General features: G+C 37.0%; 1 protein-coding gene across 7 annotated transcripts in view; it reads right to left on the minus strand.

The window, feature by feature from the left end:
• The window catches only part of ADAMTS6 (ADAM metallopeptidase with thrombospondin type 1 motif 6), a 259454-nt gene extending 241687 nt beyond the window's left edge, over nucleotides 1-17767 (minus strand). For 4 of the 7 annotated variants that reach the window (XR_002125140.1, XM_019652415.1, XM_019652414.1 and 1 more), the window contains exons 1-3: nucleotides 17515-17767; nucleotides 10339-10671; nucleotides 7857-8221 (exon numbers count right to left, since the gene is read on the minus strand). Coding sequence is in view for 6 of the 7 variants with exons in the window: in XM_019652415.1 (XP_019507960.1) it covers nucleotides 7857-8221; nucleotides 10339-10435 (462 nt within the window). In the remaining variant the exon portion in view is untranslated. Of the gene's footprint in view, nucleotides 1-7856; nucleotides 8222-10338; nucleotides 10672-16673; nucleotides 16713-16748; nucleotides 16782-17514 lie in introns of those variants that run through there. The other 3 variants (XM_019652413.1, XM_019652411.1, XM_019652412.1) reach the window with 3 other exon arrangements.
• Between the last annotated feature and the right edge of the window lie 8476 nt (nucleotides 17768-26243).

The raw sequence follows: 26243 nt of genomic DNA on the forward strand, positions 1-26243 counted from the left end.
AGTCACCATGGTATAATTCTATCCTCTGCAGGTTGCTTCTGACTTTATTAATTCACCAAGTATGTTGTGAGTGTCTTCCACATGGCAGGTACCGTTCTAGGCAGTATGGACACCATAGCGAACAAAACAAAGTTTCTGGTCTATCATGGAGCATACAATTCTGGTGGGAGGAGCTAGAAAAAAGCAATTCATTCTTTGGATAAGTAAATGATCAAACAGGTAGTGATAAAGGGTAAGATGAAAAATAAAGCAGGGTAAAAGGACAGAGTAATCAGAAGTGAGGGAGTTATACAAACTATTTAGGATGATCAGAGACATCGTCTCTAATAAGATGACATTTGAACAGAAACCTTAGTAAAGGAGCAAGCCAAACAGATACCTAGGGGAAAAGCAGACCAGACAGTGGGAACAGCAATGCCTGTGCATGGCAACGGGGTAGGAGCATGTGTCCAGTATTTGATAAATAGCAAGGAGCAACTTGCTAGGAGGGAAGGGGAAAATGGTTATGAAATTAGAAAGGTGCTGGAGGCCAGAGGATGAAGGAGCTGAGTTACATGGGAGTCCCAGAAATCTGTGCATCCTCCAAAGAGCCCCACCTGTCACTTTCCTCAGCATCCACACTCACCTCTACACTGTCTGCCTCAGGACTGGCAGGGTTAATCCCATCACGCTCGCTTTCCCGGCCACACCTGTCCTTACAAGAAGACCATGACCCACCCCTTGGGTTCTATTCCCTGTATGGTTATACACATCATGTGTTCTGATCTCACCTGCGACCTTCCCCCTTCACCATTTAAAATATTTCTACAGTGCCCTCTAAAACTCAAGATTAATTACCAACAAAATTTCCTGTGCCCTCAGCCTCATCTGTGAGTGTTCACTTCATCTGGCTCACACAAAAGCCTGAATTTCCCTAAATGACACTCTTTCTTCCCTGTAATCCTCTGGAAGGTGGCTGCTTTCTCTCCTACTTGCCTCCTATTGGACCCTGAAGTAGGGCGTGTGTCCTTGTCATTCAGTGCCATTTCCAAACAATTCTCCCTCTTTCAAAACAACAACAACAACAACAACAAAACCAAACAAACAAAACCTACCAGCTTTGCATCTCAAGCCATCACCTTCTCCCTTTGCTAGTTGTAGTTATCTACTGACCCAGAAATGCCTTCCTCATCCCTTACAGATTTTAGCTTCTGGATCACTGTCACGCTCTGCAGTACCATTCCTGAAATAACCATTAGTTTCAGTATATTCTTATGTCATCGCTTCTTAAGATTTGTGTGTACGTGTGTGTGCTCGTGCCTTGGATCCCTCTGGAAGTCTAGGGGTGAAGCCTAGGGACCATTTCTCTAAATAATATTTTAATTGCAGAACAAATATACAGGATTATAAATAAAACCAACTAAAGCAAAACACAGTTATCAAAAGATTTTTTAAGTGTAATAGCAATACATACGTCTTTTGTAACACTTTAAGATATGCAGTGGATTGAATAATTAACATAATTTCACAATAGTGATTAACATAAATAATCCTATTTTGAAGAACCTGCAAAAACTGTAAAATGACATGGAAATGTCTGTAATTTCTATCGGGGACAAAGTCAGTTACCGCTATTTCTACATTGGTTCATTAGCTATATTCATAAAAGAAGGAAATGTTAGATTTCAGTAAAGAATTAGTAAAATCGAAGATGTAATTTTCCCCATTCCATTACACAAAGCCCCTGAATGCTATCCATAGACCCCAGGATAAGAACTACCTACATAGATGGTCTCTTCAACCCCTACCCTCTCCATTCCTTGACCACCGCTCTTCCAAATATCTTGTACTTCACCTTACCTTAGACTCTCATGGATGCATATGGGGACACAGTCAAACCCTAGACTTCAGCATTATCAATATTTGCAATCTTGCATAGTCTCAATTTCAAGTATCCCCTTCTTCTATCTTTCCAGTACTGTCCCTCTAGTATCTTAACCCCAAGAGATAGCCCTTATGCCCACCTTGACCCACTGATCCTTTCCATTGCCCTCTACTCGCTTTTTGTCCTCATTTCCCTCCTTCAATTTCCTTGTCCTTTTTTCCCTTCATGGAATTTATGTGGCTAACCTACAACCCTGATTAAATCCAATATTGCTACTCTGAGTCTACACCATTGCAGCTTCATTTAGCCAGAGGAAAACACACCAACATGCTGACTAGTCTCACTTTAAATTCATCATCATAATCTCAATTGTGTCCTTAATGCTTCATGGCAATTATACTATGTTTCTCTGATTCATTCAGTATCCCACTCTCCTGGATAAATATTTCATACTTTTTCCTCTCTTCTTAAGCCCCTAACAGCTCATCTTTCCATCTTCCGTTCCAACAGACAACATTGCACAACCTCCTACGCCTACAACCACAAATACCCCACCTACCTGAATCTCATGTCCATATAATCTATTTTATTTCCTGTTATTATGAATGAGTTGTCTATTCTCCTAGTAAAGGCCAGTTATTCTAGTTATGCATATGATTCCATCCCTTCTTATCTATCAAGAACATCACTCCAGAAATTTCATTCTCTCTACATAATCATTCCTATTAAACAAAACAAAACCTCCTGTAACCCTTACTTCTGCCTGCAGCAACTGATCTTTTCTTGCTTTTCCAAAATTCCTTAAAATAATTGTCAATATAGTCTTTTCTTTTCTCCCATTCCTTCTTAATCCTACCTCAGTCAGGTTTGCCTCTTTTCCAAACTCCACCATGATGTCACCAAAACTGCTTTTGTCAAGTTTACCAATGACCTCTTCACTGATAAATTCAATGGTCAGTTTTCAGTCCTTCTCTTATTTTGACTCAGTAGCATTTGTCTCTTTAAATATCTCCTTCTCTTGGCTTGTAGATATCTGCCTGGTTTTCTTTCAATTTCTTACTCCACTGTTCTTTGCTGTCTCCTCCATATCTTTCTGACCTCCCTAACCCCTTGGAGTGCCCAAAGGTTAAGCTCTTGGACCTCTTCTTTAATCTATCTGTTCTCCCCAATTAAACAATTCCATAGAATCTCTTGGCTTTAGCTGTCATCCATATACCGATGAGTCCCACATTTATAAGTCCATAGTTCACATCTCTCTCCTGAACTCCAGACTTGCACATCCAACATCCTATCCAACATCTCAAGTCTAACATGTCCAACTGGACTTGTGATGCACACCACCACCCAACCTGCTCTTCCGACAGCTTCTCCATTTCAGTTAATGCCCGAGTCTGCCTCATCCCCATTGATAGCTACTCTATTCTTCTAGTTGCCAAGGTCTCAAACTTGGAGTCATCACTGACTTTATCCTGTCCTCTAAAACCTAATATCTTGTGCCAGATTCTCTTTCTAGCCTCATCTTCCATTATTCTTCCTCTTTTTCACTTAGCTCTAATCATGGTAGTCTTCTTGTTTTCCTCAAACACTGTAAAATCAGGCCTCTGTACCTGAAGATTTCCACCTAGAAATCTTATCCCTCAGATGTCAGCATTCCCGTCCTCATTTTCCTTAAAGTTGTTCTCAATATGTTTCCGCCTCAGAACTTATCGTTATCCAACATACTATATTTCGATTTATTTATCTTATTGTGTATCTCCTCCACTAAAATGCAAGCTGTATGATGATAGGGATTTTTGTTTGGTTTACTGTTGATTCTTATCACCTAGAACAGTGCCTACTATCTGGTATTTAGAAGTATGGGGTGAATGGATGAATGAATAATGGAAAAAGTAGAAAGGCAACTATGGATACAATTAAATAAACAGAAAGTCTAATGGGGTCACTGATCTTTTCTAACTAGCTACATAGTCTTTAGTATCTTCAGAGAGATTAAAAAAATCATTTTGCATGAAATAAGAACAATATACAAAGAAAGGAACAATCAGAAAAAGGAAGAATCTCTTGAAAATTAGAAATATGACTGCTGTAATTTTTAAATCAATTGAAGGAAAAAAGGCAAAATTGAGGAAGTTCATAGAAGTTAGAACATAAGGAAAAGTTGGAAAAAGAGAGGTAAGAGAAGCAGAGAACCAACTACTGAACGGTGTGGGGAGAAACAAGGAGACAAAATTATCAGGAAATTATTTTTCAAATTGCTCTAAGCTACAGGAGGGTCTTTAAATTGAAAGCACCCATCCAATACCAAGTAGAGATAAGGAAAGAAGACCCACAACTTAGCACATTATTATAAAATTCTTGAAACAGGAAGTATAAGGATCACTTTCACTGAAGCAAATATTTTAAGTAAAAAAAACAAAAAAAACAAGAAGACTTCTGCCACCCAAAATGAATCAATGATAATTTTTTTAGATCTTCAAGTCTTTTCCTAAGACACAAACCCACGTGGATAGATTTGACGCTCCATATTCCCCTTTCCCAATCCCACCACTCATGGTTCGGAAGGAAAATGATTTTTGAACCTATTGTAGAATTTCACATCCAGCTAAATGATTAACCAAACATGAGGGTAACATAAAGTTACTTTTAAATAGGCAAGGACTCAGAAATTTCACTTCCCAGGTACCTTTTCTGAGGTAATTACTTGAAGATGTTCTCTAATAAAATCAAAATGTAAATACAGAAAGAGGAAGATGTGGAACTAACCTAGGAAAAAAGAAATCCCAAGATGAGAAATGTGTAGTAACTCAAGAAAATAATTAACCAGAAGACTCTAAGAAAAATGCCTCCAAAGAAGAATGGAATATATTCCAAGCAATAGATATAAGAACTAAGGAACTGAATAATTTTGATCAGGTGGTAAAAAAAAATAATAATTAATTAATTAATTAATTCTCAATAACACAAAATAAAATTAAAAACTCTGGAAAAACAATACCTGGATAACAAATCCATGGTCCTCAAATGTGATATTATTTTAAACTGTTGACTGATAGAATGTAATGTTAGGAATCTTTTTCCTTTGAATGATGCAAGAGTTGTAACTCTGATTTCAGTGATCTCTACATTGAAAACTATTTTTAATAGACCAATTAAAAACAGAATTGGTTAAAAGGTGCCTTTAAAAAATAAAATTGGACTTTTAAAAAACTTGTTTACATATTCCATTTTATTAAAAATGTAACATGAGGGCCAGCCAAGTGGCTCGTTTGTTAAAGAGTTGGCTTGAAAGCATGAGCTCTAGCAGCAGGGCTGCGGTTTGGATCCCACATATGAGGGCCAGTGATGCTGTGCTCTCTACAGCTAAGATAGTAAACAACAGCTCAACCTGGAGCTGGGCTGCCGAGAGTTGCCTGCGATGGCGTAGGCTGCAGTGGGGCTGCAGTGGGCTGCCAAAAGCTACCGTGAATGGCCGGCAGCTTGCGTGAGCTGCCGTGAGCCACCATGAGGGGCTGTCCAATGGCTGGCAACCGATCTGCCTCAGCCGAGAAGGGTGCAATGATAATACCAACATGGGCCAGTGAAGCAACATCCTCCACAACTAGACTGAGGAACAAAAGGACAGCAACTTGTCTGTTCCCCTTCCCCAATTCCCCAGTGCTGTTCCCATCCCCTAATTCCCCAATAAAATCTTAAAATAAAAAAAAAAGTTAACATGATACAAAATAAGAATGAAGGCAAGATTACTAAACCTGGTGGTTGGGTAAAAGTGTGATGTGGAACAGGATATTTACATAGTCTCAAAGTGTCTGCTAACAAATTTCTTATCAGTTGCCAAGGGGAAAATAGTAACTTTACTGGACAAGTATAGCAGACTTCACCTTAATCAAGCAATCAAAGTTAGCCAACATGGACCACGCAGTTTTAACAGGAAGCAAATAAAACAGAAAGGTGTTCACAAATAGAGGGAACGAGAACAAGAGACAGAAAGTCTCAATGATGATGAAGAATAGATGGATGACGCTCTACTATCCCCTTATGTGAAGAACAGTTTCCATTTTCAACCTTATTCTCACTTTTGACTCCACAAACATCTTTCACAACTTCATAGACATTTTTATTAATAACTCTCAAATTACTTGTTCCCAGAATTCAATTCTTTTTTAAATTTTAGAGCTATATTTCCCAAATCCCAATTAGACATCTTTAACCTTTATTTCTTCAGATTCCTCATATTTACTATATCAAAATCACTCTCTTCATCTTCCTCTCCAATCTAGCACTCCACTGGAATTCCCTTTCTCAACTAGTAAAATTCACAAACTACCCTCATCAAAAACAGAAACCTCAGCTATCTTCAATTACTTTCTCTCCTTCATTCCACACTCAATTCAATTCTATTTCAACTTCTTAAAATATTATTAAATATCTACTATGTGCTATATGTCTTATTAGATGCCAGTGAAAAAAATTAATCAGATACAAATCCTCTAAATTTTCTCATCAAAACGTTGTTCAAATTCATTCTATCTTCTCCATTCCTAGTACCATAGTCTTTGTATAGGCCTTCATTATCTCTTATATGTTCTAACTCATTTTCATAGCTCCAATCATTCCTCTTCCCTCAAATCTCACAATAGAATTAGTTTTTGTTTCCTAAATCTCAAATTTGTTCATTTCACCACCCTGTTAAAACTATCAATGGCATAATTAAAGTTAATGCCAAACTTAAAGGGCTTGGTCAATGACTAGGAACTGAATTTTTCTATCATATTCAACAGCAAGTGTTAGTTCAACATAACAAAAAGTTTTAAAAAACAAATTTATTTTGGATAATTTATTTTATTCCAAAAGATAAATCTGTTTTGTATATAAAGCTAACACTGTTTGTAGAAAAAGAAGCTCCCAATAAATGTACTCAATGTATCTATTTATAGGAATTAAATCCAAATCTTGAAATCCAAGTAATCATTTTGACCCACTGACAATGATACAAAATGGACAATCTGAGCTAATTCTTACATATACCTATAATGAAAATTTTACTAAACTGTGGTTCTCAATACTCCTTTCAAATTTAGAACTTATTTAAATCCAACTCTAGTTATGTAGTTTTTTTATATTGAAGTAGGAATGAGAGTATGAATGTGACAGAATAAGGAAGAAAAACAGTTTCTGAAAATGACTTGAGCATCAAAATGTTTGTGCCCTTTTACACAGATAAAGCTTTAATGAAACATCTACATTAGCCTGAATAGGGTAAAAGCCGTAAAGGAAGTGCGGAAGTATGCTCTGCTCTGCAACCACGACTGTGCCCAACTTTGAACTGTGTTTACCATTAGACTAGAAAAGATTCAAATACCCATGATAGACCCTACACTTTTGAAATCTATTTTCTAAGAAAAATAAGATTTAATATTAATCTCAGATAAATGCAGGAAAAAATTATTTTGTAAAGAGATATTGGTATAAAAGATTTTGCTTCAAGAATTTATAACCACAAGTAGGTCATACATAATTTTAAGCTACATTGCCGATCAGAGAAAAATATTATAGAAAGACACCTAAAGAGGCAATCAGTGTTGTGGTTTCCTGAAATAATACACACACATACATACATACACAATCTTAAACTCTTCATCAACGACTGAAATTTGTTTATGAATAAAAGATATCTTATTTAAACAGAAAAACTAAGACCTAAAATTAAACCTGGGGTTTCACTCATTGTTCTACTAATAATATAGAGTTTTAAAAGTAGCTCTTACTTTGAAAAGTCAATGCAAACATTATCAAGAAGACTAAAAGCAAAAGCAGTAAAAATAACAAAAAATTTAGACTTGCTTTCCCTACCTAAACCACCTATGTATGCATGTATGTATATGTGTGTACGTGTGTGTGTGTATATATATATATATATATATATTAATGTGAAGACATCTACATTGTGAATTTATTTCCCCATCAGAAATTCAGAATTAAAACATCTACTTACCAACCCAATACAGTTGCTTAAAGCCACTTTAGTTGTACTACGTTGATCTTGCAAGTATCCTGTGTAATGACAATTGTCTAAAAAATCATGTTTCCACTGGGGTCCATCTTTCCCCCAGTATTCTACGGTAAAATGTTTGGACACAAAATCTGTGTTGAGAGTCAAGTTTAGGTGAAAGTGCTTGCCATAGGCTGAAAGTTTAAAAAATAACTTAGATACTGCCTGCTGTGGATCGATAGGGTCCATACTCCGTCTTCTCCTGGAGTGTTTATCATTTTTCACAGTAAAGCTGAGGAAAGCTCCATTTTGATCAACCCTTATTGGAATAGTTAGCTGGTAGTGTTCTAGATAAGTCAGGAATTCCTCTTTGTAATCACAAGGCAGAGAATCCAGAAAAAAACACATGGAAGAAAAGAAAATTTAACAAAGAAATAGCAGTATACACAACAACTATATCAGTTAAAACTATGCATAATCATGTGCGAGGTATCTAAAGATAAATTAAGTTCCAATTATTTCATCCTCAAAATAACATTATTTTAAAATTATTTCAAAAGACTGTTTTTCTTTTTTAAATTTAATTTTAAGAACATGGATTCTAAGAGCTAAATTCTGCAGGAAATATGAATATTTTATACTGAAATTTAAAACAGTGAAAAAACACATATGTAAAAGAATAGAATTTAGCTCAGGTAAAATATGTTTGTGCAAGTTATCCAAGAGAGTTTATATAGCATCTCTACAGCTTTGTAGAAAATATTTTTTAATAAATCATCAGTTGAAATGTAAAATACTGTAGCCACTTTGTGGAACAGTCTGGCAGTCTTTCAAAAGATTAAACATGGAACTACCATCTGACCCACTATTAGGTAGATACCCAAGAAAATGAAAACACAATCCACACAAAACCTTGTACATGAACGTTCATAGCAGCATTATTCACAATCGCCAGACGGAGGAAATAACCTAAATGTCCAACTGATGAGTAAATGAGTAAAATCTGGTATATTCACATAATGGAATATTAGTCTGCAATAAAAAGGAATGTAGGGCTGAGACATGCTATGGCATGAATGATCCTTCATAATAACAGCCATCATAATCAAAGGTCATTATCTAACATAAAAACACGCGAAGTGAAAGAAACCAATCACAAAAAAACACATATTATATGATTCCATTTATATGAAATATCCAGAATAGGCAAATCTCTAGGGACAGAAGTAGAGTAGAGGTTGCCTAAGGCTAGGGATGGAGGATGGTTTGAAGGGAATTTGGGAGTGACTATTAATGGGTACAGGGTTTCTTTTAGGGATGATGAAAATGTTCTAAAATCAATTGTCACGGTTGTGCAACTCTGTGAATATAATAAAGCATTTGAGTTGTAAATCAAACTTTAAACGGATGAATTATATGGTATATATGTATCTCAATAAAACTGTTAAAAATCATCAATTGAAAAAAATTCAGAGGACTATGAAATATAATTTCCTCACTTAGATGTAGTAAATATTACCAATCTACCTTCTTAACCACATCTTCCTTTAGCTAGGAAAAACAAATGTCTGCCTCATGCCTTACTGTCTACATGTGGACTTCACCCATAAACTCCCATGAAACCACGATCAAATGGAAGTAAATTGAAAGATAGTATTTATTTTACATCTCATGAATAAAAGTTCATACTAAATGCTATGGCTTTGTCGATATACTTTGAAAGCCACATTTTATACATATGGATTTCTAGACATCAATAGCCTATAATACCCTTGAAAATCTGATTCATCAGCACCAAAAAATGATCTGTTACTATACATTCATGGGAGGAGAATCCAAAAGGTATGCTTTCAATAATTCTGTAAGTTTTGGACAGATCCATGGAAAACAAAATGACATTCGCTCCTGGGACCTCTCTGTTAAGATCTTTTCTATGATATAAAGCTCAGTTCCATAGATGAAAATCATAGGGACCTGTGGATTAGAATTTGAAAGGTTGAACTTCTTACAACTCTTACTTTTCACCCAGGTTCTAATGCTTAGATGAGAATTCTTAAGTTAGGAAAAGCATTTTGTCACTAAGGGTCCATATTAGAAAAATCTCATATCAAAATTTGTCTTGGTTTCTTGTTCTTTCATAATATAAACCTTTGGATTCCTTTTCAACATGACATTGTCTATAAACCTTAGCAACGAACGAGCCTGTTAAACTTTAGGATTCAGAAGAGGAATAAGAGGCCTGGGTCTATTATCTTCTGAGAAAGACCAGGCTAAAATCCACTGGATATTAAATACTAGTAGAACAAGGTAAAAAGACTCTTAGAACCCTTAACATATATGAAACGAGCACTAAATTGACACAGTAGACCTCTGCTGCTATCACTACATATCCCAAAGAAAATATTCACCCAAACTAAATATTAAGAATCTTCTCTTGTCAGATAATAACAATAGTTTTTATCAGTTTCAAAAGTAGGTATCCTACCTTGTGAACTGTATGAAAGCCTGTGGTCGCTATGAAATTCCGATGAAGCCATGATGAGGCTCAAAATCCAGGTCAACGTCTTCCACAAAATTTCCATAATTTAGAAAACTGGATGATTTTTTGGAGGGCTACCTATGTGCTAGAGAGTCAATACCATAGCAAATTAGTTATTAGATGGTCCACTGTTTAACAGGTACTTTTTCCAACATCCCGTACTTTCTTCTATATCTGGATTCATTTTTCTCAATCCAAAATGAAACAATTAATGATGGTAAAATTTTCATAAGCAAAGCATTAGGCTGATTAGTTACTAAAGTATGGCCATTTTTTAACCTAGAAAAACAAAAAAAATTTAAGTTAACTGAAAAATATCCTAAATTCACAGATCTATATTGCTGAATGCTTGCCAAAGGACATATACTACAAAATAACTTAATATAGTTAAATTGGACCATTGTTGTCCTGTATAGTCTAAATAAAATCCACAAGACTAAACACAGACTTAGAAACCTAAATGTTTGGCAGGATAATGTCAGAGCTACTTAATAATCAAAGAAGAGATCTGAAGAGAAATCATAAAAATTCTTTTTTAAAGAACTTTGAAGATAATGTGTGGGTACAGTGACTAAACCTCCTTTTGATAAAATAAAAAGTGGACTGACTTCACAATCAAAGTTCATTTTATGAAAGTGTTAAACAGTATGTGATCTCATTCCTTAACATGCAAGCATTTGGAACGACTCATATCCAGAGATTGATTTGTGGCTTTATGAGGCACCTATAATTTCTTCTTACAGAGTAGATCTATAAACACACAGTGACATTTAGCTGCTGTCTGAACACTCAGACAGTAACACAAACTAAACTTCTAAAAAAGTTGAACCATATTTACTGTAACCTTTGACTTTATCTGGAAGTCTTATATGACTCATAGGGCAATGCATGTAAGACAACTTCAACAACCCAGAATCTAACTGAAAGAAAAAGAAATTCATTTTCTGAAAAGAAAATCATTTTTAAAAATTCATTTCGAGTATCACAACAGATTTCATGTTCTATCTCAGGTCCTTTTCTTTCGACTTACAACCTCACTCAGAGTCCATGGATTCACATTTTATACAGAAAACTAGCATACCTGGCTACCAGATTTCCCAGCACACAAGCCTTTAAAAAGAAATTAACAAAGGGACTAGAGCTAGCTCATTAACAGCATGAAACTGACAAAAAACCTAAAAAAGTAGCTTTAAAATCCCAAATCAACACAGTTTGGGGCACAAACAGTCCTTACTTATATGGTTCAGCAGTTCCTACTGTGCATATGACTGTTATAGCTCAGTATCTAATATTCAAAATACTATGCCTGAGTCAGGAATAAAAGGTTAAATTACTCTTAATAAGATAGTTTACTGTTGAGATAGAGAAGTACACAAGATATTAGATTGTCCTTGCATATCCCTAATATATAGGATTATCATATAACAAATGCTTACATGTTTATTGGTTAAAAAAATGAAAGAGTAAATGAATAAATAAATAGTGGTTAAAATAAAATCCCTTTAGGCATATAAAAGAATATTTGTAGTTAATTGGAAAATTAACTTATGTGGAATACTTTCATTCCCTATGGTGCTAGAAATATCAGTTATTACAACATATAAAACAACCACAACTATTTAAAATTCCTTGTCTGTCTCTACAAGTTATTAAACTGGTAAACCTTAGAAAAACTAATTCATTAATCAACAAATACTGTCTTCCAATGTTTTCAAAATGATGTTATAACAGCATGGGGAAACAGAAAGGATTAAGACACAATGATTACTCATAATCTAAGTAACAAAGAAAGAAATTTCAAGGCAGACTGACATATGCCATAAAGTAGTTATGAAAACGTGTTACAGGAGATCGGATGAGGAAGATGACTTCTGAATCAGAGAAGGATGAGTCAAGGAAAGTTTATCAAAAAAGTAGCATTTGAAATAGGCCCTGGAAGATGTCAAATTGCTGCGGGCAGCCACTGCAAATCAAAGAAATAGAGGCTACAAAGTCTAAGTGGTAAGGAAAAAACAAGAGAAAATATTAGTAAAAATAGTAAGTTTGGTTCCTATGCAGAAGACTAACAGGTAATATCTGGAAGGGTAGTTTAAGTGCAGACCAAAAATACAGAGACTTTTAAATACGTTACTTCTTTTAATATTCATAACAATCTTGTGAAGTAGGTATTACTACCCCTGTGTCAGGCGGACTCCAAAGATCCTGTTTCCTGATACCCACGCCCTTGTGTAACTCCCTTCCCTTGAGTAATTTGATCCTAACCAATTGAAGACCTCAATGTGAAGGGGATGTCACTTCCATGATTAGATTACCAAAGATTCTAACTTCCATTTTACTAGTAGGCTCTCTCTCTTGTTGACTTAGACGAAGCAAGCTGCCATATGGAGAGGCTCGCATGGCAAGGAACTGAGAGCAGCCATCAGATAACCACTAGCAAGGAACTGAGGCCCTCAATGCAATAGCTTGTGAGAAACATAAACCTGCCCACCGATATGTAAGCCGAGAAGCAGTTCCCTTCCCGGTCGAGCCTTCTGTGGTGGCCCCACTGCCTGCCCACACCTTGACTGCAGCTTCATGAGAGACCCTGAAGTACCCGATATAGTTAATCCATGCCCACAGACTCCCGAACCACAAAAACTGTGAGATAATAAATGTGTGTAATTTTAAGCCACTAAATTAATGATAATTTTTCTTCTTTTCAGTAATTGATAACTAAGACGGCTGCCAATTTACAGAGAAAGAAGTTGAAGCTCATAGTAGTCAGAGAGCTAGAAAATAGCAGAGCCCAGAGTCATACACAAAGTTACTTGGCTCCAAAGTCTACATTCTTTCTGTTACATCATGCTTCCATTTTAAGGCACTCTAACTTAAAAATCAATAGCGGTTGCAAACAACCAGTGTGAAATAAGGTATTCATAAAACAGTATAGGCTAATTAACATGAACAGTTTTAAGCAACTTTATACGCAATAACTGTTTCATCTCAAAATTACCTCTACAATGATTTAGGCAAGACAGAAGGCACTATATAGCCTTTCTCAGGCAAAAATCTATGAAGAAATTAAGTCACACCATTATTCAATAACGGTATGAAAATAATCCAGTTATCTAGATTCCCAACCTACTACACACAGTCTCCAACTCCATAATTGCTGTTTCATGAACAACATTCACTCTTCATTGTTATTTTTTTCAGATCAACTAAGTGTTTGTACAATAATGTCCAACGTTAAATGAGTCCCTCCTATACTTTAAAATAATTTTCCTTTAAAGAGGAATATATAGCTGACATACTTCAGATAATTATCTACTAGTGGTGACAGATTTGTACTGAATTATTCATCCTATTTTTTCCCTATTTTCCTGGGCTTTGAAACTGATGACAAACTTATAATATAGTTAGCTGGGTTTGGGGAACAACTCTTTTCCCCCTTGAAAAATTTCCTGTTCTTGACAGTTTTGTAACCTCCACTCTTAACCATTACTAGCACTGTCCTGCAAACACCCAAGGTAAGGAAACCAGTAGCATTGACAGAACAAGTAATATGTAACTACTTGGCCAGAAGTAGACTAACATTGATTTAAAGGCTTATAGTAAAAAGGGCACTGGTGCATAGCAGAAAGCGCAGGAGCTTTGAAGTTAAACAAACCAGAGCTGCAATCTTGGTTCCAGCACTAGCTACAGTATCTGGCACGTGGGCACTCAATAAATTTGAGTTTTTTTCTCCTTTCTCACTCCCCACTGTTTTCAAGCCTCCAGTGTCAGTGAAGAAACTTAACAGTGAGTAAATGAGTTGGCTCAAGGTCAACTAATATCAACAATAACATATCTAACCACTCTTTGTCACCTCACAATAAAAATGAGTGGGTAACTTTTCTGACACCTGCTGGAGAGCTTAATCTGCATATCATCATCAAATATGTACAGGCACTGACTTTTCCAGGTTAGTTTCCAAAATTTAGGCTAACATTAAAATATTACATAACTGTCCAGAAATCGTAAAACATTAACTCTTTTTACACTGTATAGCAGGAACATTACTACGTTACAGAAAGCTCAAAGGCTTTGAGTCCTGGCTTGACTTCAAGTTACTTAAACTCTCTGGATCTGTTTCCTCATCTATAAAACTGTGATAATGATATCTACCTTACAAAGACTTGTTGAGAGAGTAAATTAGATTATACATGATGTAAAGTGTCCACACACTTCACTTTCATGACTAAACAAATATTAGCCCCCCTCTCCTCCTTATCTGACTCATCACTTTTCAAAAGCTTTCCTTCAAAAATAGTTTCATTGTTCCTCCTTCCCTCAAAAATGTGGAAGAGTTGGAAATGATGATGGAATCAATCAACTACGTTGTATTGTCTTACAGCAAACAGTAAAGAATTTAGGTCATGATAACTGGGTTTATAATACTTGAAATTTGAAAACAGAATCAAAACTGCCATTTTCCTTTGATTTCACATATGCTTTTCTCCTAATACAAATGCACCAGCCAGTAAAGTTAAGGGATCGTTTACCTGCTTCCATGGATCAAAGCTATACTAGCTAAGCAGAAATAAGATCAGGCAACTTGCACTACGGTAATTCCCTCAGTAGTCTGCCCTAGTTGAAGGGTAGTTACTTGTCTTTTTCCTCTATCATCTTTACTTCCCACTCAAGTGACCTGGGAAAGCCAAGGTAATAATTTCCTCTCCTGAGCTATTATTATGGAGCTAAAGAACATGTATAACATCCTTCTCAACTTCTTTCATCCATCTTAATTCTGTTGTGTTGTTGTTGTTTTTTTTTTTTGGGGGGGGGTTGTTTTGTTTTGTTTTTTTAAGGCTGATCTGGGCCTCACAGAAAAAGCAATAATACTATGCTCCCTTCAGGTATTTAATTTTTATATGTGTAAATTAATGTCTCATTTTATTTTCCATTTATTCTCTCAACAAATATTTATTATCATATACTATCTGCCAAGTACACCACTAGGCTGTAAGTACAAAGGTTTTCCAGATCATTTATAAACTTTGTGAGATTGGTTTTCAAGGAAAGGTATAATTAAATACACTCAAAACTTATCAAGAAAAGCAAATGAGCCAAAAGCAAAAATACAAAACATCATTCTACAAAAATCAAGCCCTAAATTACATATAGTCCCAAACTGTTCCCCCCATGACAAGTGAGATATATATTATCTGTATTATCACTTCTTTCGTGAAAAACAGAAATACCTTTTTTTCATGAGGTTAGCTCCAAATGTTGATAATAAACTATGCCTTTTGATATAACCAAGAGAGCTATCAACCTTTCCAAACTTTTTCCTCTTCCCCCCCAGAAATGTTGTAAAGATGTGCTATTAACTCTCTTAATATGTTAACTCTCTTTATTGTCTCACAAAAGTCACACACAGGGTAAGATTTGGCATAGAGACCCATCCTCAGCCACTAGTAGCTACTAGTGGTTGCTAAGGAAATGAAGAGGAAGTGGTAAGAGCCGACAAGAGTAAGAATTAGTCACACACGTATTGGCCCAGACATGAAAAGTATTAAAATAGTTCAGGTCTTGAGGTTAGAGATTTTTCTCCTTGAGAATCACAAAAATATTAACACCACAACATAGATTTCATTTGCTGCCATTTGTGGGCAAATGAATGAATTTGATTTGTTTGAAATCAACTATTTACTTCTATACGCTATTCTTCAAAAATCCAAAACACCAATGATCACATTTAAACACTAGATTAATATAAAACAGCTCTGCAGTTACCATCGGTGAAATACAGGAAAACAATTATCTCCCAAATTAATTTTCTCCGTTTCCTTCAACTACACCAGTTTTATTTTACATTTCTTTCCCTGCTATGAATTTTGAGAACTGTCATTCCCACATTTAAGTTTCAGTCTAATCAACATAATCTAAAAGGAGAAATAAAAACAAAAGAAAGAAAATTAGTCCAAGAAATTTAAACATAAAAGAATATGCTGAAAATCACACTCCATGTCTTTAAAAGTTCCAAGCAATGGTTCAGCTATCCTTTTCCTCCCCCCTCTTCTGCACACCCTCACGCCCCCCTACCGTCACCCCCCCACCCCAATCCCACTTCGCCCAGACAGAGGGTAACAGTCTGAGCTGCCCTGGTTGAGTTGATCCTAAAGTTAACATTCAGCAGCCCATTTCCAGACAGCAGCGCTAAATCTATTTGGATAAAACGCGTGTGACCCAGACAGTTGGCATTTGGCCCAAACGCGTTGCACCGGCAGCTCAAATAAAAACAAGAGTAAGAAACTCACTCTCTTGTTCCCTCTCAGTGCGCTTTCTCACTCTCTCGCTCTCTTTTCTTCTAGTACAACAAGGAAAGAAATTACCAAAGACAGGAGTTGTAGTACACATGATCAGAAGGCAGCTTTCCAATAACCCCTCCAGCACTCAACCCCCCCCCCAAATCCCTGAACTTTGATCCCATGTACCATATATACAGACATACCCCGATATTCAAGGCTCCGGAGGGTTATGAGTCTAGCACGTCCCAAGTGGCCAAAAGTAAATCAAAAACACACGCTTCCATCTCTTTGATTAGCCTATTAAGAGCTTAACATATCCTAGAGCATCAGGGCTACAGCTAGCACATTAATTCTGCCCTCTGAGCCCAGGCATAAACTATGCACTTGTCTGACTATTTAAGACACTGACATGAAACTATAAAATGCAGGTTTTTCTTTAAGAAAACTGGAAACAGTTTAAAATACACATCATTATTACTTTCCCGATTACTATTTGGTGATGAGTTAAAAGACTACAATATTCGTAATCAAGTCATACTTCACAAAACATGTCTATTCGTATATTAAACGTCTATATTTTTGCATCATAAAATACTTGCAAGACCCAGAATTCTCCAACCCCCGACTAGTCTGGAGTTAAAAAGATTTCTATCTGTAAAATGAGTTCAGTCAAGCTCACTCATTGCCATTAAAAACACACACACACACACACACACACACACACACACACACTCACTCACTCACTCACACAGAAAAAAGTTTTCTACGCGTTATTCGGAAGACAAGCAAAGCACAAGTTTTAATTTTTTAAAAAAAACGGTTTCATTGAATATTGTGAAGTCTTCCTTACCGTTTTCATCTTCAAATTCTGATAAAAAGTAAGTTTCAAACAATAGAGATTGCACTGGACGACTCACGTACTCCCTCTCCTCTCTTAACTTTTTTTTCTGCCCCCCTTTGCAAAGCCACAGCAGTCAGTTATTCTGCAGCCAGAATAAAACCCTATAGTCTGGCTAACCCTGGCTTTAGAGATCGGACTTTCTGATTTGGCAGAAAAAGAGATGCCTTCAATACATCCAGGCTATCATCCTGAGATGCTGCCTTTGCAAACCCCCTTTTTCTCCCGCCCCCCCACCTCCAAAAAAAAAAAAAAGGAAAGGAAAAAAAGAAAGGAAGGAAAGGAAAAAAAAAGAGAGAGAGAGAGACTTATTGGGGGTGGAAGTGGTGCCCTCTCTTCCTGGACAGCTTAGTGCCTTTGCTATGCAAATAACATGTGAAGAGCATCAAAAGGTATCAGGAGAAAAGAAGACAGGAGGAGCAGGAAGGGCAGCAAAGTTTTGTTGAAGTAGCCCTCACTACCGGCCCCCAGCCAACTTTGAATTGCAGCAGGAGAAAATTTTGGCAGCTTTTCCTCGGAGGCAGAGCACACTGACGTCAGTCTGCAGATGTGCCGGGCTGCGTCGGGTGCGCATGTGTCCTGGGTCGTCACGTGGAGGGGGAGGGGAGGTAGAGGTACAATCAGGGTAACTAACTACAAGCCATTCAGAAGGGCTTAGACAATGTCAACTTTTCCACCCTGTGAATGAGAGAAATTCTGGCCCTTCTAACCTCAAGCTCCTACCCCACTCCGCCTCTTTGCCTCCTCCTCCTCTAACCTCTTTTAGAAATTCTAGCCTGATCTGTGATTAGTTGTTTCTTGGAAAAAAGAAGGGGGAGGGAAAGGATGAATGACTTTAGATGAACTAATGTCACTGTTAAGATCTCTGGTGTCCTTCTCCTTGTATTTTTATTTTTTAAGTCCACACAACAGACGTATTAAAAGTTGCACATAAACAGTGTATTTGAGGAAACTTACAGAAAACGTAACATCGCTAGCAGATTTCAAGACTCGGTAAGCTACATGTGCACAAAATACCTTTTTTAAAAAAAATACACCTCCTTGAGTAAAATTGCCACCAAAAGGGAGAGTAGACTAAAGTAAACTAAAACCAGCACATTTTCCATCTGATTACCGACTTCAGGTTATGTGGGGCTTTAAAAAGGAAAAAAAAAAAAACTGGGGGAGGAGGGAGCGGGGGAAGAGAGAGACGCTTGCATTATTTCCAGATGAGGGTGAGACTGGATGGTGTTTTAAAGTGCAACCGGGGAAAGCTACAAGTGGAGTGTATTTTTTTAAGTCAGTACATTGAATGAAATCTCAATGACTGCCCAAATGAAAATAAATCCGAAGTCAGGACCCCCCCAAAAGGGGGGAGGGGTGCAGGAACCCTGCTGCGATCTTAAGATAAACAAACAAAACCTCAAAACTGGTTCTTCAAGCTTCCCAATCCCACCCTCCCGCAGTCCAACCCGCCTCCCCTCGCCCCAGCACCCCCTCCATACACATCAGCTACCGGTCTATACTTTAAGGATTAAACACCACTACAATGTAGCACTTTCACTTTCATTTGCTGGGAGAAAGCCACTGGCATTAAACTGGGGGGGAAATACCCAAATATGTTTTCCATGTCCTAAGCAAGCAAACAAAGTCTGGCACACCAATCGGAAACAGGAAAAAAATGTGAAAATGGCTCAAGACAAATGTTGTCTTTCAGCGGTGTAATCTGCTGCATCATTTATCTGTCTCTACCATTGAGTGTAGGATAGGAAGAGGTTTAAGAGTTTCCGAGGTTGGGGGATGGGGTGGGGGAATTGACGCCTTGAAATTCCAGGCGGTAGTTAACGCCAAGTCAATTTCCGATGGCCAGAACCAGAAACGGGAATTGGACCGGAGGGAAGGGGGGGAGAGGAACCTTCTTAACACCGGCTCTTAAGTTTCAAGCTTCTGCTAACATTATTGCTCATTTGATTTTTTTTTTCTTCCTACACCGGANCTTAACACCGGCTCTTAAGTTTCAAGCTTCTGCTAACATTATTGCTCATTTGATTTTTTTTTTCTTCCTACACCGGAGGTAGTAGGTGTAATTCTTCTGGTGAATACATGAATAGTTGGCTAAAAGAAGGCATGAATCAGGCTGAGAACGTCCAAGAATACAGTTATTTCCATTCTGTTTTTGAGGGTTGAAAGGGGAAAGCATCTGTCCACGGTCAATAGTCCTCATCTTGACCTTAAATCAGTAGTATTTGGCTCAATGCCATTTAAAACACAGAAATACGTCCTGTGGTTGGCAATCACCGTTTTAAATAAAGATGATTCATATATATATATATATATATATATATATATATATATATATATATATATATATGATTCAAATATATATTTGCATTAACATACATGAGGTGGCTAATCTCGTAGCAATAATTGTTAACACCAAAAATAAGAAGAGTGGGCATCGCTGTTTGTGCACCAAACCATCCTTTAAACAGTTGTAAACCTTGTCCTTCTCAAAATCTGGTGGTGGATAGACACAGCCAACACAGAAACTGAAGTTAAGGTGTGAGTAGTAATCATCTATATAAGCTACCTGAAAAGTTTTTATTCTCAGCTAAGACAAACTGCTCTAGGATACAGCAACATTGTAAAGGAGCTTATTTCAGTGAGAAGTGGACTTTGGCTAATTACTTATTCAAAGAGTGCCATCCTGCGTCTAAACAGAGTAATGAAGATTTTCCAACAGATTTTCTCCAAATGACTGAGTTAAGAAACAACAGTATGAGTGAGTAAAGGTGAAAAATTATTACCGTGAGAAATGGATTATGTCCATTTAACTTTATATATGTGTGTATGTGTATGTTTGCATGTTTACATTTTAATTGCATTACAGAAAATTCAAACACATACAAAAGTTAAAAAATCATGTAATGAACTCCATCCAATGTATCTATCCATCATGCAGTTTGAACAAGTGTTAACACATGACCAATTTCCCCCCATTACTTCCTCCACCCCGCTGGGTTATTTTGAAGCCAATTCCAGATAACATTTCATTGCATCCATTAAATATCTACTTGTATTTCTAAAATATAAGGACTACTATACCACTATTACTCTACAAACAATAATTCCTTAATTTCATCAGATATCAGAGTTCCTCAATTGCAAATAAAGGCTTTAAAAAAACCCTCTTTTATTGAAATTAAGATCCATATATTGCATTAGGTTGATCTCCTGTGTCTCTTTTTTTAAACTTTTTATTGAAGTAGACCATGTATACAAAAAAGTACATAAATATAAAACTTGATGAAAGTGTTCAGTCTAATGAATTTTCATGAAATGAACCTGCCCATGTAACCATATAACTCTTTTAATCTATTTTACTCTATCAGTTCCCCCTCATTTCTTCTTTATCTTGCAACACAAATGCTATATTAATATTTTGCCATCTTAATACTTACTATACATAGCATTTCTGTTAGTATGGAAGTGTTTTTGTGTAATACCCATGCATTATTTCTCAATTGAATTATATGAAGCAGGGCCAGCCAAGTGGCTCAGTTGGTTAAGAGTTAGCTTAAGAGCACGAGTTCTGAGCAACAGGGCCGCCGGTTCAATTTCCACAGGGGCCAGTGAGCTGCGCCCAAGCTGAGCTGCTGCTGAGCTGCCAACAGGTGGCAGGATGGCTCAGCTGGTGAGAGCACGTGCTCCTAACAACAAGGCTGCCTGTTCAACCGTGGGCTACATCCGCCTGCAACTAAGACTAAACTCGGCACCTTGAGCTGAGCTGCCACCTGGATGGCTAATTGGGTAGCGCATGCGTGCTTAACAAACAAGGCTGCTGGTTTGACTTCCACATGGGATGGTGGCTACGCCCACCTGCAACTAAGATTACAACACAGCACCTTGATCTGAGCTGCCAGCTTGTATGGCTCACTGGATAGAGCGTGTGCTCTTAACAACAAGGCTGCCGGTTTGACTCCTGCATGCGATGGTGACTATGCCCACAAACAAATAAGATTGTAACACAGCACCTTGAGCTTAGAGGCCACAAGCTGCTGACAGGCAGCCAGATGGCAACCGGCGCCCTCCACCAAAAAAAACAAAAATTTATTATATGAAGTAAATTTAAACACTGAATGAATTTAAGTTACAGTAGAAATTCTTTAAAATTTTTATAATAACCAATCCTTTATTCTTTGAAAACTTTTCCCTACAGCTTTCCTTTTCTCTCAAATGAAGAATATGGGCAGAGTAGAGTTGATAATAAGCTCCCTACTAACACTTGAAAAAAAACTGTGCCTTCAGAAGCCTAATAAATCTAAGTGAACAGGGCCCTTTCAGGAAATCAAAGATGGAATAAATGGAAAGTTGGGAGAGGAAGGGATATGCATGCATGCATGTATATATGTATATATTTCAGGGGCTGAAAAACAGAAGCAACAGAAGAGTTTGAGAACCAGTGAATCAGGAATGAGAAACTTTTAGAGGTAAAAAATAACTTCTAACCTAACCTAAAATTGTTAATATATTTGCATGTAAATTTAATATTTTAGTTAAAAACCAAGGCATTTCTTAAAATTAGTCTATTGCCTGTATTTCAGAAAAATGAGATGAAGAATTCTGATTTTATGCCTGCTTGGAATTATTAAATTGGGGCAGGTAACTATCTCAAAAGATGATGAATTTTGAATTCTACCTCCCAGACATTAAAACCAGATTCAACACACTGAAACCAAATTCTATACACTTTCTACACAATACATTTTATTCTTTCAATGAGACTGGATTTGAATTTGATATAGTGAAAATAAATATTTTCTAAATTTTTAAGGGTTATTGTAGGATTTCTTAAATAAGATACAAAAGCTCAAAGCATAGAGGAAAAGATTGATGAGTTTAACTTCATTAAATAAAATTTTTTAAACCGCTAAAAAGACAAATGTGAGCCAGAGATTGGGAGAATTTGAAACACATGTAAGTAAAACATAATAAATATCTAGAATACTGAAAGAACTCTCACAAATCTATAAGAGATAAGAGTGCTAATGTAAGAACCGTCCAAACCTACCTGTAGAGAATCTTTCATGAATTTCAGCCAAACTGACATTTGCCGGGAAGCAAAATCTCAACAGATTGAGAAAATGCTCTGGAGAATGGCAGTTTCGCAGCTTATTTTATACATTAGAATAAAAGGAGGAGACGTAAGGAAGGTTACATGAAATCCATTGGTGGTAGATTAAGGGGGCGGGAGAAAGCAAAGCGGGGAAATCTCTGGGATTGGATAAAAGGTAGAATAGAGAGACACATACTTATTTTACATTGGCAGGTACACGATAGTTCATAGTTAACATTTACAGCACCTAGAGATGGGTATGCGGGGGAATAAGATAATGAGGGGTTCTGTGCTCTCATGCTCTAGTGCAGGTCTGGAAAAGAAGGTTACTCTGACATTTCAAGGGTATGTTATCTTAGATGCAAAAAGACAACAGATAGGCTTACTTAAGATAAAGATTAACCTTTGTCAAGAAAGCTACAGGCCTACAATGTGACTTCCTGCCATGACCTGCTTTTAGTTAGGAATTTTTATGTTCAGACCATCCCATGTGGTTACTTGTGGTCTCTGAGTTTGTAGGCCCACCATGCTGGCCTCCTCTGAGCTTGTCAGGTTTAGTAAGTAGCCCCTTTTTCATTCACAAGAGACAGGCCAAAAAAATTAAAGATAGGAAAATGGCATGAATAGGAAAGTCACAGGAGAAAAAAAGCTAATGACCAATAAATGAAGAAAGTGTTCAATCTTGGCAGCAATCATGAAAATGGAAATGTTTCTCTTTCATTAGAGTGGTAAAAATGTTAAAATTTGAGTATATCAAGTAGTTTGGAGGATAGGGCAAACTGAACATCTGGTATACTGTTGATGAAAGTAAAAATTAAGTGCAAAAATCATGAATAGCAATTTGGTAACATCTAATAAAGAGGAAGATGTGCATAGTCTTTGACCTGGTCATTCCATTTTTAACTATATAACCTTAAGAAATTGTTGCACATGCGAATCCCCATGAATAATTATGGCAACACTTTTTGTAGCATTGAATAATCGGAAACATAATTGGATAACCTAAATGATTATCAATAGGGAGATAAATAAATTGTAATCTAGTCCTACAATGTAATTTTATACGACAGTTAAATGATGGACTATATCCACAGGTGTCAATGTAGATAAATTACACTGAAAGGCTGCAAAAGGCTACATTATGATTCATATTGGGATAGGATATATATAATATGATACCATTTATATAAATTTTTAGTAGCATACGAAATATATATCTCAAACTTACAAATGTATGCACAGGCAGAGCACAGAATCTTGAAGATCATAATTACCTGAGGGACAAAGAGAAGAATGGAATTAAGGAGGAGGACAAAATAGGCATCAACTAAATCTATAAATTTTGTTTGAAAAACAAAACAACCTGAATTAGTAGTGTAAAATATTTAACATCTGCTAACTCAGGGCATTGACTGTATATGGTGTTGACATAAGAAACAAACCTGGGCCGGCCCAGTGGTGCGATGGTTAAGAACTGGCTTGGGACGCCAGAGGGCACCGGTTCGGATCCCACATATGAGGGCCAGTGACACTGCCCTCTACAGCTAAGATGCTGCACAACAGCTCAACCTGGAGCTGGGCTGCCCTGAGTTGCCGGAGACGCTGTAGGCTGCAGCCCCTGCTGCAGTGGGTTGCCATGGGCTACCGTGTGTAGCCAGCAGCCAGCATGAACGGCCAGCAGCCACAGTGAGTGGGCAGTCCAGAAGCCGGCGACTGATCTGCCTCCCCCGGGAAGAGCGCAATGATGGTGCCAACTTGGGCCAGTGAAGCAACGTCCTCCACAACTAGATTGAAGAACAAAAGGACAGCAACTTGTCTGTTCCCCTTCCCCCAATTCCCCAGCACTGTTGCCATCCCCCCAATTCCCCAATAAAAAAATCTTTAAAAAAATAAAAGAACCAAACCTGTAGAGAATTTTTTATGAGTTTACTTGAGTCAAAACTGATGACAGTTGCCAGGGAGCATGATCACAAAAGCTCTAGAGAATAACAGATTTGCAGTTTCTTTTATACATTTGAAATTAAGAAATCTTCCTTTCTCATAAGGAAGATTACATGAGGTAGGGGAAAGCATGAATTGGATTACAAGATAGTTTACAAGACTGTGTGCTCTTTTGAGGGTAGTTTCTGAGAGGTCTGAAAAGAGGCATTTCAAAGGTTGTGTTAACTTAGATTCACAGAAACAATGGACAGGGCTTGCTTAAGGTAAAGATAAACCTTTTACTAAAGAAGTATATGCCTGGGGAGTGACTACCCACCACGACCTGCCCTGTTAGGAATTTATGATCAGATCACCCTGTGAGGGTACTTCTGTAGAACCAGTTTTTTGTCCACAATTGGTATTTATTATCTTAATCTCTGTACAGTTGGAATGACTTACAACTTTACAAAAAGAAAAAACAGATTACGGTTGTTATTACAATTTATCTGGCAACTTCAGAGAGACTTTCATATTTTAAATTTGTAATTAGCAATACAATGTTATATTATGGATGAGCAAAGCTAACTGAAATTCATATATTAGATTTAGCTTATAATTTCAGTCTTTCTACCCCCAATTTTTAGCACTGATAGCGGCAAAAAAAGAGTTGAATTTTAACCTCTTTCCTTATTTACTTTCTTATTAAAACATGAGATCAGTAACAGGAAAGATTAAAAACTTAAGGCGAGCGGGTATAATCAATGGTCCATAACTATACTATACAAATAATATCGAACATTCAAAAGGAAGGAAGAGAAAATGGCATTAAAGCTAACAGCAAAGTCCATGATATGCTAATAACAATTGCCTACTCTTTGGCATCATGCAAAGGGCAAAGAAATATAAAAATATAAGGCAAGCTTCCTTTCTTCAAACACTTACAAATTGGAAAATACCATTAAAGTGTGATAAGGGAAAATGCAATAAGTTACATAATTTAGTGACATATATTGTTACGGGTTCCAAATAATAGAGAACTCAGTGAAGTCTAAATAAGTTTTCTGACATCCATGTTGCCAAATCTCTCATGGTCAATTTTGTGCTTCCTACTTGAACTCCTAGCAACATTCAATTTTGTTGATCACTCCCGACTTCTAGAAATGCTCTATTTTCTTCCCTCAGGCTCTGTGACACTATACTGTCATAATTCCCCTCCTACTGTAACCACACAGGAGCTTCATTTCTTTAACATGCATTTTGCTTTAATCCCAGCTAACCTTGTTTAGCCTGATAGAACTATAACGCACTTGCATTCTTTCCTCAGATCCTCCTACCTGTACACATACTGTATGTCCACTCCTTTTAATCATTAAGCCCTTAGGACATTAGGCTCTGGTCAATGTCAAACTCACTTAAGAATAAAGCTTCAGGTCTATCAATCATGACCAAGACACAATAACCAAATCTCCAACTAGAATACGGTTTTAGTAAAACAAAGATAACACCTTGGCCTCAGTTATGTTTCAGCTCCAGACTCATGAAAGCAGAACGGCCCCATGGACCGCATCCCCTAGGAACCAGACTGAACAATGCAATGACGGACACCAGGGCCTGAAGCCATGATCAGTTGCTCCCTGCCTTAACCTCAACCAATCAGGAGAGCCCA

The sequence above is a fragment of the Hipposideros armiger genome, unplaced genomic scaffold, assembly GCF_001890085.2.
Source record: "Hipposideros armiger isolate ML-2016 unplaced genomic scaffold, ASM189008v1 scaffold_179, whole genome shotgun sequence".
Classification (NCBI taxonomy): Eukaryota; Metazoa; Chordata; class Mammalia; order Chiroptera; family Hipposideridae; genus Hipposideros; species Hipposideros armiger.